This window comes from Agelaius phoeniceus, chromosome 8, assembly GCF_051311805.1.
Source record: "Agelaius phoeniceus isolate bAgePho1 chromosome 8, bAgePho1.hap1, whole genome shotgun sequence".
Classification (NCBI taxonomy): domain Eukaryota; kingdom Metazoa; phylum Chordata; class Aves; order Passeriformes; family Icteridae; genus Agelaius; species Agelaius phoeniceus.
Window position 1 is genome coordinate 29,062,594 of NC_135272.1, and position 13,192 is coordinate 29,075,785.

The 13,192-nt window shown below is 42.1% G+C and overlaps 1 protein-coding gene across 10 annotated transcripts in view; it reads left to right on the forward strand.

Annotated features, from left to right (window-relative positions):
• The window catches only part of MAST2 (microtubule associated serine/threonine kinase 2), a 187,115-nt gene that overhangs the window by 162,410 nt on the left and 11,513 nt on the right, over nt 1–13,192 (forward strand). For all 10 annotated transcript variants that reach the window (XM_077182468.1, XM_077182469.1, XM_054637889.2 and 7 more), the window contains 7 exons: nt 1,132–1,297; nt 2,317–2,418; nt 4,017–4,139; nt 6,299–6,408; nt 8,413–8,567; nt 9,907–10,211; nt 12,854–13,069. In XM_077182468.1, the coding sequence (XP_077038583.1) occupies nt 1,132–1,297; nt 2,317–2,418; nt 4,017–4,139; nt 6,299–6,408; nt 8,413–8,567; nt 9,907–10,211; nt 12,854–13,069 (1,177 nt within the window). The remainder of the gene's footprint in view (nt 1–1,131; nt 1,298–2,316; nt 2,419–4,016; nt 4,140–6,298; nt 6,409–8,412; nt 8,568–9,906; nt 10,212–12,853; nt 13,070–13,192) is intronic.

A 13,192-nucleotide genomic window follows, 5' to 3' on the forward strand; every position in this document is an offset into this window, starting at 1 on the left:
GCAGTGCAGGTGTAAACAGAAGTTGGTTTAGGGATGTAACATGGATTTTGCTGAAGGTTGTTCCACGATCTCCCCCTTCTGGTGCTTAGAAAGTTCTTGGCAAGTTTCTATATGTTTCTTGTAATTTTGTCTAAGACCCTAAACATTGATTTTTATGCCCATGATAAAAAGGGTCATTTTTCTCCTTAGCCTTCATTTTGCTAGGCTTAACCAGCTAAGTTCTTGTAGCTAACAAATAGATTTTCCTTTGATGAATGAATAGCTCTTGCATGTAACTCTTTCTGTTTGAGTTGATATTTTCTGGACATGGTTGAAGGAACTGTTCTGGATGCAGGCTCACCAGTGCCTTGTATAATGGGATTAAAAAAATGCTTCTCTCTTCTGAAAATACCTAGGATCACAGCTGAATTTTTGTTTGTGCCAAGTGTTGATTCATAATTATCCTGTGGTGTTGTCTTCCTGTTGTCTTCTGAGTAAGGATGCTTTTTCTAACAGAACTCTCCTAGGTCATTAGATCATATTCTTGTACTTTACAGTGGTACATTTTTTACAACTGTTTTGTTATTGTTGTTGCTGCTTCTAAGCCCCAGGCAATTTAGATCTTCCAAGGTAATTTCCTTAGCCATTGTCCATGCCAGCTGTACCTCCCAAGATTAAGGCTGAAGTGTGTAATCATGCTGGGCTGCTTATTCTGCATCTGTGAAACTAAATTCTGTTAGCACAGAGATGTGAGAGGTTTGTCAAAACTCAGTTCCTGATAGCTGTAACTGTGCCAGCAGACATCCATCAAGCTGTCAGGCCTAAACACACAGAATATGCATTTTTCCCATATGCTTTCCTGTGCATGCACCAAAGCACTACTTAGCTGGCATGTCCACACTAGGAACATTTAATTTCATGTGATGTTATTTCTGTAATAATATGCAGGTAATGTCTTCTTCAAATAGAGACTCTTGCTCCATGGAAGTAGTTCACAACATGAAGTGATTAGTGGCAAAACATTAATAACTTCCTTGTAAAGCTCTGAAGGGGGGAAAGAAAGAAAGGAAAAAAAATTAAAAAGACAAAATAAGCTTTGACATGCATTTGGCAATTTGTAAATTTATTGCTCTCTTGCATGTTTCTCTTGAGGTGTGTGGGACTCCTGAGTACATTGCACCAGAAGTGATCCTGCGCCAGGGCTATGGGAAGCCTGTGGACTGGTGGGCCATGGGAATCATCCTCTATGAGTTCCTGGTTGGCTGTGTTCCTTTCTTTGGGGACACACCTGAAGAGCTCTTTGGACAAGTGATCAGTGGTAGGTTTCTGCTTTGGCTCTGAAGAGGTTTCAAAATATGCTTTGAAAATATTGAGGATCCACAGTTTAGTCAGGAAGGACTAGGTATAAAATAATGGGGTTTAATTTTAGTGTTTCTAAATTTCTGTGTCAAAGCAGTTTGCATCTGATTTCAGCTATGGACACTTGTGTTGCTTAACGTCTTCCTAAATAGTTCTGTCATGGTCCGGGAGTCATACAAATCCTTGTGGGATTGAGGAAAAATATTTGGGGATTTTTCTGTTCTGTCTTTTAGCTTAACTGATGGAGAGTTTGAAAGGAGTAGCCACCAACTGGTCTATTTCAGGCTAATTTTGGTTATTGTTTTTGTAGGTCCAAATGCTAGTCAATTAGTAATTTTGTATAAGTGAAAGGAAAGGAAGTTCTGAGCACAATACATTGAAGTTGTTGTACTCAGTACCTTCACATCTTGTGGCTTTTTAAACCTTTCTCATGCGTGGAGTTGGACAGACAATTGCTTTGTGTTCACTCAGTGAATATGCCAGTGAAATAATTTTCTATTGGGAATGCTTTCTGAAGCAGTAAATTTTTAACACACTTGGCAAATGTCCTTTGTAAAAAGAAAATTTCATCAGAGCACTAAATATGATGCATGAAATCGTTACCTGTGAGTTGTTCTCTCTGTTCCAAGTATAACGACTCTGGAATGTGCAGGCAGGAGATACAGCCACAGTATTGTCACTGCCTTTGTTTATGGATTGTCATGGAAGTCCCATTTCATACTTTATTAATAGAGTCCTTAAAGCTTTTTTTTTTTTGTCTTCACAAGCACTGCTTGGATTGACAGCAGCTTTAGCTGATGCTGAATTTCATGCATTTTGAAAAATGTCAATGCTTGAATTATATTAAGCTGCTGAATTCAAGGTATTTACGCTTCTGGGGCGGTTCTCAACGCTGCACTTTGAGGTGTAGGAGTATGAATGGTTATTCAAATTAGTTGGGAAGCTGGTAGAAAATGTCAAGTCTCTTTTTGTCCCCAGATGAAATTGCCTGGCCAGAAGGAGATGATGCACTGCCCCCAGATGCCCAGGACCTCATTTCTAAGCTTCTCCGCCAAAATCCTCTGGAAAGAATGGGAACAGGTAAGAGCCTTGTGCACAGGAAAACACTGCCCACAAGCAGTGGATGAAGCCACCTTGCCAGTGATGCACCCCCACTCGTGGTGAGGAATGCTCATGTGGAGCTGGGGAGCAGTTTGTACTGGATTCAGTGTGGTGGGGCTCTGGGAATTGGTGTCGCATGTCCGCGAGCCAGGCAGATTTTACTGTCCTGTCTGGGAAACAGGAAAGGGGCACTGTCAACTTGGCAACATCACTTCTCTGATTTGTGCTGTTCTGTTATAGGCTTGAGGGTTGTGTCTCCATTTGAACAGTGGATAATCAGATTTCTTTGAAGTTCTCTTTGAGTAGAAGCTTAATCCCTGCCATGGATGTGAATTCCTGGGTGTAATAAAGTAAATGAAAACTTTCCCCTTCCTAGAGGCCTGTAGTGTAGAATTCTCCAACCATACAGCAAAGTCTGATAATCTGTTTGGCAAAGTCAGATATGTCTGTCAGTCTTTCTGTATTATAATGTCAGGTTGGAAGTCTTACAAGCCAACACTTCTCATTTCCTCATAGTAAATAATAATAAGTAACCTCCAGCTACATTCTTGTTTTAAAGTAATTTGTGCAATACTGGTTTCACATGACAGCTCATCTTTCATTGATTTGATTAGTTTAATTTAATTTGGGATTTTCAATTCAGAATTACACTTTAAGGATAAAAAAAAGCTTAGAGATAAATATATAACAATTCCAAAAGGTTCAGCAGATTTAGCACATGTGCACACAAGGGTGATGAATAGATCATGAATTAATAATGATATCAGATGGTTTTCACATGTTCTTCTCTGCTTAAAATCCATGTACTTGAAAGATGTTGCTGTCATGGAAAAGATGTAGAGTTTCTAGCCTTATAAAAGGAGTTGATGGACTGATTTTTTTTGATTTCTTATATACCTGTAGTGCTGAGACTGCTGTTTCACTTGGCATGTTGTAGTGCCACTGGCACTCAGCAAACCTTTTATCTCTTTTACTCTGCTCTTTTCTTTTCTAAAAAGAAGGTATCATCTGCAATGAATATTAATTTAGTTTGAAAAAAAATGCATAAATGGGTAGACAGATAGTCTTTACTTTTTCCTTCTGGGTACCCAAGCTTCTGAGCTTAATAACAATAGATACTAATTCAGGAAGATAGGTGAGCCCTGTCTTGTTCTAGGCACATGAATGAGTTTATTCACAACAGTGGAGTTGTGAGTTGTCACTCACATTCTAAGTGCCTCTCAGAGTTTGCTCTCTTCATTCAGTTATGAACAAGATGGTGTTCAGAGTATGAAAATTTTAAATTAAGGTGTTCTTAATCTTGAACTTGCTGTGGAATGCAACAGCAGATGCTGTCTTCCAGTCTCTGTGTTGTTGCTGAGCAGGAAGAGGAGGTGGGAAGGAGGAAATCTTGTTCAGGTTTTATCCTGCATGACCACTTTGGTAAAAGGATAAGTTGTTTCTCAAAATTCCTGGAAGATGTGTGAATTAAAAATACTCGAGTACATTCTCTTAGGCTCTTGGTATTTTTAGGGTTTGTTTTTCACGTTATGCAAATGCTGAAAGAAATACTCTGCAGTAAAAGGTGCTTTTTTCAGGTAGTGCCTTTGAAGTGAAGCAGCATCGGTTCTTTAAAGATCTGGACTGGAATGGATTACTCCGGCAGAAAGCTGAATTCATCCCACAGCTGGAATCTGAGGATGACACAAGCTATTTTGACAGTAAGACTCGAGACTTGGCCTAAACAGCATCATATTTCTTGTGCATATTTCATTTTTGAAATTGTTAGAGATAAGTCATTTTAGAAATTGAATAAAACGCTTGATGGGAATTGCTTTAAAAAGTTTCTTTTGAATGCCAAGTAAGGTTTCTTTGAAGGCAAATTAATTTTAAATGAAAAAATGTTGCTGCTGGAGTCAGTTGGCCTTTCACTGGTGCCTGTGGTCCTGCCAGCCATGGGCCTGCAGTGAGAGGTGCTGCCATTGTCATGCTGGGTTCATTAAACTTCTTCCAAAGCATTTGGTAAATCCAAATTCCTTGAGTTTTTGAGCAACATGATCTTTCCCTAGTGACTCTTTTCAGCCAATAAATGTTTTAAAACAACCCCAAAACAAACCCTCGACCTTGAAGACAAGTATGTGGAGAAAATTCTTAAGAGATTTGAAGTAATTTGAATTATTTTTGCTGCAAGTGTATCGCTTTATTTTAATATTACTAGCTCTAATGAGATATGAAGTGTCTGTCTAGTGTGTATAAATGTCTGGGAACTGCCATGGTATCAGTGCTGTGTAAGATTCCTGGTATTTCAAGATAAGCACCAGACAGAGTCAGTGCTCTTGGGAGAGAAGGGAGGAGCGTCACAGGAGGGATGGAGAGATCTCTGTTCCCAGAGCCTCTGCTCCCTAACTTTTCTCATTTGACTTGGGGAGCTGAGCAGGTGGAAGGGGCTTGGGCAGAATAGGATACTGGCTGTTTCAGTTCTCTGAGAAATGGAAATTTCTGCTCTACATCAATAGACTCTCTCTCATCTTGGCCTGGTTGAATCTGTGTGAAGCACATTTTTTCTCTGCTCTTGTGCTTTGCTAAGAGTGAAAGGAGGGGGAGAGAGAGCAGGTGCCTCCAGCCCCTTGGCTCTCACACTGAGAGAGCCACTAAATGGAATCACAAGCAGTGATTCCATTTAGTGCTCTTCCACTTTGGGAAAGGGGCTTTTAGGCTGGACCTTGTTTGGAGAGGTAGGATTGGCAGAGAGAGATGGATTGAGAAATCTCTGTGTGATTGCTGCAGAGAGCAGCTGGAGTCAAGCTGTGCAGAGGGGGCAGAGGTGGGGTTTCTACATGTATTGAGGTTGTACTGGTGCAACATACATGGAGAAGCTGATGTGGTGGGCTGTCCTCACCACTAACTGTGCTTACAGGATGGGGAAACTTTGGTCACTGAGTTGGGTCAGTGACTGGCAGAGGGGCAGCAGCCACCAGCAGATCCTGGTGGATGAGAGCAAAACCACTGGGTCTGTCAAGCCAGAACCATGGGAAACTCCCCAGGTGCCCTGGCACACTCGGTGTCAGGGTGACCTTGGTGTGACTCCTTTATAAAGGCTGGAATTCTCACATCAGGAAATATCTGACATAGACACTGATAGGAGTTGGTGTTGCTGTTATAAACTCTAATGCAGAAAATGTTAGAATGTATAAAAGTAGCTTTCTGGCTGATGTGATGCAGCAAATTTGGCTCAGTGTAGTTATCAGCTCTCTGTAGCCAAACTTATTAGTGCCCACCCCACAAAATCCAGTGTGGCTGGCTTAGAAATCCAGTGCTGCAAATCTCAAAGCACAAAATCTCTTTGGAAGAAGTTTTTACATTAAAAATAGCTTTGCATATTGGCTGCTTGCCCATTTTCTTTCACAAAATCTAATCCTTTTCCTAGTTGCAAGAGGGAAAAGAAGAGATTTTCTTTTGGGTAAATATTTTTATTTTTTTAAGTAGGCTTGTATGTATGCAGGACCGACTTTGTATAATCAAAAAGCTGTTTATTGGGAAGTTGGACAGTGAATTGTTTCCATGTTTCCTTCCATGTGATTGTTTGCTGTAGGGAAGAAATATCCCTACCGTGAAGGGTCTGCAGGATTAGGCACCTTTTGAGTATCAGCTGCTTCCAGAATGGAATACAGCTGACAGGATAAGATAAATTCAGTGCCAAGGAGATATTCTTCACTGGCAATTGCACGGGATGAGCAAAAACTGGCTGGGTATGTTTCAGTATTAAGGGAAATACCCTGCATGGTGTATAAACATTCCAAGTTCTTTAAGCAGACCAGAAGCAGAGATGTGAGTTACCAACACTCCCCACACTGATGCAAGTGCCATGTCTTGTTCCCAGCCCGTTCAGAACGGTACCAGCACCTGGATTCAGAAGAAGAGGAGGACACTAATGATGATGATCATGTGGAAATTCGGCAGTTTTCCTCGTGCTCACCCAGGTTCAGCAAGGTAGGGACATGCTAACTTGTTGAAAGAAAACAATCTAGAGAGGAGCATGGTTTCTTTGCTTTCTATGGGGCAGATTTTAATCATCTGGATGCACTATGGGATCTCATGGTGTGTAGTATTCACTGAGGAAAGAAAACACTTCAGACTTGTTTATTCAGTGGTAGTTTGTGGCCTGTTAGAAGGTGAGTACCAGAATAATTGGAGAATGACATTTTATATTTCTTAATCTTTCACCAATATGCAGGGCATTGTGTAGTTCTCTTCTGAATCTGATACAGTCTGATGTTTTTACCAATGACCTGGATGCTGGCATAGGGAGTATCCAAAACTTACTTGCTTTGAGTAGTGTCATTCTGAAAGGACCTTCCATGGGTGACAAGATGAATTTGGGAAGAAAATCAGTTCTGACATTTGGAATAAGGGTCTAAAATCAAAGGGGTAAGAACATCAGTGAAGTTTACATCACTCATTGTCTCAAATACAGCCTGAGGAACAAAAGGCAAGGTGACAATTTCAAAGAGAAGGGTCTCAGCACAGAGTCCTTCACGACTTAGATGTGCCAAATTATAGAAGCAATAATTTTCCATACTGGGCTTACCAGTAGGAAGGCCATAGCTGGGGTATTCTGGTCTGTACTGGGCAATGTTCTTGAAAAAATGGAGTCCAGAGGAAAGCAATGAGAATGACCTGAGTTCTACAAAACATAAAACCTCTGGCGTTTTCAAATACATAACTAGAAGGACAGGACTACATTGGTCTTCCTGATAAAATATAATATGTTTGGGAGGGGCAGAGGGGAGAAGAAATGCTATTTTGAGGCAGCCACTTCATGAATTGTATTCCCCTCTTAGTGACATGGGAGAAGGAATTTTACTTAGGAGCTCTGAAAGGTATTTTGGTTTTTCACAACAGTTCCTCCAGTTTTCCACTGCTGAAGTCAGTTTTTAAGGACCAGTTTGTTCTTTGTCCTCAGCCAGGCTACAGTGGTTTAAATAACAGTTACTCTTAATTTAATGGAGTTGCTCCTGATTTGCATCACTAAAAGTATGTTTAAAATTGGACCTGAGGATTAGTTGGTGTTTTGAAAAAGTTCTCATGAGCACGTAAGAGTTTCTTTTCTCTGCCTTTTCTCACCATGAGTATTACTCATTTGTTAGACTGAAGCTTTTCTTTCGGGCTCAATGTTTTTGCCACAAAGAGAGAAAGTTCACTTTTAATGAATTTATTTTAAGACCTGGAAAATTATACAGCATTTGTAATGTGGGAGGCATAAAAGGCTCATTATATTTTGAAATTCTTGTCTGACAATTCAGCCATATGATTTATTAATAGTTATCTTGTTGATGCTCTGAATTTTTAATAACATTATTTTCATTAATCTCTTCTTATGTAAATTAGGTCCACAGTCAAGTGTAGTTTTAAAAGGATGGATTTTTTTGCTTAATCATTTAATTATTTAAAGACGGCTGTAAAACCAAGAAAGGCACTTTCATTAAGCTGTCAGCATTATAGTAGATTCCTTGAGGAGGGCAGGACTTTTTTGTTCTGAAATAAGCTTGGGGCAATGCTGATAGACTGATAATGAAATGGGGTCATGAGCATGATGCCTATCACTGAAGTGAATTTGTGTAGTAAGATTTCAAGATCCAGATGCCAGCCTTCAAGAGTTGTGCAGCTGTCTTTAGCAATAGCTCCTCTTAGATTTGAGAATTGTTAAAACCAAAAATCAAAGTAATTTCATGAAGTTTGTCAGTATTTCTGTTGTGTTTGCAAAGGAGAGGCATTGGGTGCTGTTGTAGAAAAGCATTTTAGGGTTTCTGAGGCTGGGCCTTTTTCCTTTCCCCCCGGCACACCTTGAGCACACCTGCACTGTGTTACTTGCTCAAAGAGCATCACCAAGTTCAGGCTTTCAAGGGGGAATTTCAAGAGCAGATTTTCCCCCTTGCTCAGAAAAGGCCCCTGGGTTGGTTTTCCCTGCTCAGAAGGATCTTTTGCTGCACACAGGTGTACAGCAGCATGGAACGACTTTCCATCCACGAGGAGAGGAAGACTCCACCACCAACCAAGCGGAGCCTGAGCGAGGAGAAGGACGATCGGCTGGACAGCCTGGGGGGCCTGAAGAGCCGGGACCGCAGCTGGGTCATCGGCTCTCCTGAAATGTGAGTGCTGTGCAACTGAGTCTTCTGTTCTCCCCAGCAGATAAAAAAGACCAGCCAAAACTTTCTGTGACCAGTGTTTAGTGAGGAGAGCTTCTTGTGTTGTATTTCTGCAAGAGAAGCCCGGGTCGGATAGCTAAAAGGGAATGTGTAGAACCTCTACAGTCCTTAAACGTATCTAGTTAAGTACTAACATCTTCTAAGTCCGTAGCAAATACTTGTAATGAATTTAAAGGTATTCCAAGCTTAAGGGCAGATTTTCTGTGTTACGTCAGACATGTACCCACATTAGTTTTTTTCTTAAATTAATGCAAATTCTGGTGTTGCCAGACTTTGACCTTTTGTAACAAAGCAGAGAAATCATTAGGAAAGTTCAAAGTTTCAAAAGTTCAGAATATGCCCGAAAAATCTTGTGCTCTAATAAAAAATGTCAGTAAAATATATGAATACCCACAATTTGGATACCTGCCATGTTTTTGGCATTACTGAAAACTTCCTTTATAAAAGGGATGTCTCTCATTTTGTGCAACCCCTGTAAAACCTTTACACTAATGTTTGGCATTACAAAGAGCATAAAATGTGGCTCTGACCTAGTCTGTATGACTCCCTTAAAAATGTTTTACAGATTGCACTCACAACTGATGTGCACTTCATTTTGCATTAGGCCTTCCTGTCTTCTAATTTAGAGCAACTTTGAAAGAAAAATTCAACAAATTCCAAAAGGAACATGGAGGATGATTTGCATTTTGCAAGTGTGATTTTTAAAAAAAAATCATATTTAATACCACATTCAGATGTCACTCTTGTGCCGAGGTCAGGACAGGAACAGGCGAGAGGCAGGATCATAGAAAAGGCAAAGAAGGCTTTATTCAAAAGAACCGCACAGTTTTTATAGAGTGGTATGATAGATTCTATTCTATTGGCTGACTAAGAGAAACATCTTTCTCGCGCTCTGTCCTTGAGAGGAGCAGAAAAATAAAGTAGAAAAACACCACCTGCAAATTGTTTATAATCAACAAGTTATCACATCTTTCCAGCTCCCTAAAACTTCTCGCAAGCTGCTGTGAGAAACACTTGCCGTTTCTCTCTCTCTGTCCCATGGCATCCACATTCATTGTATTGTATTTTTCTTTGGGTTTATCCCTTCCTTTCCTAGAAGTTGGAAATCTAAACTCAGGTGATGCCCCAAGCCTTTGTTATTTTAACTCCCAGTGTTGTAGCTTGGCCACCAAACCTCACCTTAAATTGGACACCATCATGGGTTGGATCTATGTCCTGTTTTCACCCTTCCAAGCTGGTCGTGGCCTGGCTCACCCGGGGCCCTGTCTGGTTCTGCCCGCAGCCTGCGCAAGCGCCTTTCCATGTCCGAGTCCTCGCACACGGAGAGCGACTCCAGCCCGCCGCTGACGGTGCGGCGCCGCTGCTCGGGGCTCCTGGACATGCCGCGCTTCGCCATCTCCGCCGAGGACGAGGGCGCCGCCCTCAAGCGGCCCCAGTCTGAGGGGATGCTCCTGTCCACGGTGCAGACACGGGAGGGGCTGCCCCTGCCCATTCCAGAGCAGCCTGTGGAGCACGAGCTGCAGCTGGAAGGGGATGCCGGAGCCACCACCCCGTCCACGGCCGCCGGCAGCGCCTCGGCGCTGACAGGTACGTGCTTGGTGTGGGGTGTCCTGCTCTCCAAGGAGGCTGTGTTACCTTGCAGAGATGAACTCTGTAAAGCTGGCTCTGGGTGTCAGGGGATGTGAGTGCCTCATGCTATGTAGATATTTTAATGTAGTTTTGTGGATGTGCTTGCCTTTGAAATAACGCCAGTGGTTTCTTCTCCTCAAAATTGCATCTTAGATTTCAGTGCTGTCACTTCAAATTGTTTTAGGTCTTCTCATGCTTGAGATTCATATGATCTATGCCTACTTACAACCACTGGGTCCCTACCTGAGACAGCATTAGTTTAAGCATTAATCTGAACAGATCACTGCTGAGTTGGAGCTGGAGAACGTGGGTGTCAGCCATACCAACAAATCCCTGATTCCTGTGGTTTTGCTTATCCCAAGAGTTTGGAGAGACTTGAAATATGCTGGGGAAATGGGGCTTGTGTCAGGGACATGCTACTTTTTTTTAACAGCCAAATATGCTGAAATTCATCCAGTTGTAGTCTCAGAAAGGTGCTTCCTAAATTTATTAGAGTGGCTCTTAGAAGTCAGTGTTTGATTTCTCAGCAACTTTTACTGTCCTGGGGCTTTTCTCCAGCTCTGGGCTGAGCTGAACCTTCCTGTGGAGGTGCCCTGGGCTGCTGCAGTGCAGGACTGAGCTCTGAGTGCTGGAGTGTTCCCAGCTCCTGCCCCTTTCAGGGCATTGGGAAGCCAAGGGGGTGAAGCTGCCTGTTCTGAGAACAGAGGAGGCCAGAGCTGGGAACTGCTGTGAAGTAGTAAGGAGGGGGAAAAAAAGGAAGTTTGGAACAATGGAAGAAAGAGGGGAAGTTGAAATGAAGGTTGGCAAAAGAAAATTTGAGAAAGAAGGCATAATTAGGGGAAGGACTAGATTGTGGGGTTGAATAGCAAGGTCTAACTGGGTAAGAAAATAAAGAACAAGTTGCTGGGACAAACTGGGAGCAAGCAGGCAAAGCAATTGTGGTGCATTGAGAATGGAGAGGAAAGGGTACTGAGGAAGTAGTCAGAATGGCAGCAAGAATGGACAAGGTGGAAGGCACTGGGCAGATGTGATGGGGGACTGATAGCAGAAGGTGGAAATGCCCTAGAAGAAATTTGCCTCCAGAGTAAAGCCAAACATTCCTACATCTTATTACTCCTCTTCTGCAATCCAGTCTGTGAAATTCTTTCAAAAATTGTTCCATTCCCCTTCATTGCCCATGCTCCCTGAAGAGACCTGGTGCTGCCACCATGGAAAGAAGAGGTGCAAGGGTAAAGGAAGGAAGCTGCCTCATACTTGCTTGGCATAGGTGCCATAAGTGAAACCTTGGGCTCTCAATTTCATGCTAAGAACCTAGAAACATGCTGTTAAAAATGGCAAAGAACACTTCCATTGCTAATTTGAGTATCTGCAATGTGAGATTGGCAAAAATTAGGTTCTCCTGGGCAGCCTGCTCCCCTGAGCTCAATACATTAGAGCAGTCTTTGATCTAGTGCATGGAATCCAGGGATACCAGTGCTTCAGTGTCCCCAAGTCAGAGGCTTGAAAGGAATTTAATTCCTGTCACTATCTCAGACTGCTCCTCTAATTTATGTGGCACCTTTTCCCATGCAGCCTCCAAATCTGGGCTCCTCATTGTCTGGGAGCCTGATTTGAAACTCTGTGCCTCTTAAATGTTGAACAAGCATCTGGTCCTGAGGTCTATGGGAATAGTGCTTCGAATTTTTATTTTCATGATACTTCCTGCTTCACTTAGTATGCAGAGCAGTGCTGCCCACTTAAATAACGATGATCAATGTTTTGTTCTGTCCTCATTGTTCAAAATGTGGCCCTTAGGCTTTATTTATTGCATGCTGCTTAAAATTTGCTTTTGAAGACAGAATGATTAATTTCCCTTGTGGAGTTGCTGTGATGTTCACCACTTTCATTTCTAAGCACCTTGTAAATTCTAATTACTGTATTTTCACAGTGCCCCTTTAAGGTATCACATGGGGGACTGAGGCACCGGCCTTGAGTACAGGACCCCCAACCCCCAGCATCTGCTGTTGTTACATGCCCAGTCTGATCTTCAAGATTACTTTGCATTTTATATATAATTGTAGCAGGTTAAATAATTCAAGGCTAAATTGCAACGGTGCACAGAAGGGGGCAAATTAAGGTTGTCTTTGCAATCCACATTTTTACTTTCCCTGACTTGAGTACCTTAGTATTCTCCTAAAGTGGATTTTTTATGTGCAACTCCAGTAGAACCTGGCTCTTCTATTACAGGCAGTTTTAGCTTAAAGATTGACAGTTCTTGCTGGTTGTAAAAATGCAGCACTTTCTATAAACCCGTTTTCATCTGTGAACGATCCCATTGAAATGGTGTGCAGGAGTGCACCACGGCTTTAGGATTCATGGAACTGCCACTGAGCAATGTGATTTCATTAGCCAGCTTTTCCACAGAATAGAAGCTGCTAATTTTCTGTGTTCGGAATAACACCATTTCTGTAAATAAAAATTCAAGCCCTGGGGTTTCTTCTTAGGAAAATTTACTCTTGGACTTCATGTAAACATGACTTTGATTTAATGTATTTTGCCTGTCGGGGAATAGACTGTTAGGAATTCCCTGTGGTTCTAATCTGTTTTAATTTAAACTGTAGCTGGGAGCACTGCAGATTTCTCTGATCCACGAGCTCGCAGTAATAGCAATGAAGGCCCAGACTTTACCACTCCAAAAGCCATCAGCGATTTGGCAGTGCGGCGGGCACGGCACAGGTTGCTCTCTGGGGAATCAGGGGAGAAACGCACCTCGAGACCTGTCAATAAAGTGATTAAATCAGCATCCGCTACTGCCTTGTCTCTCCTGATTCCCTCAGGTAAGAAATGCCTTGAGTGAGGCATTGTCAGAATCTGCAAGCACTAAACAAAAGGTCTGCAGACAGATCCTCCCCCTTCACTCTCCTGGAATAAAGCCTTGGCTGGCAGGAGGGGAGAGAGCT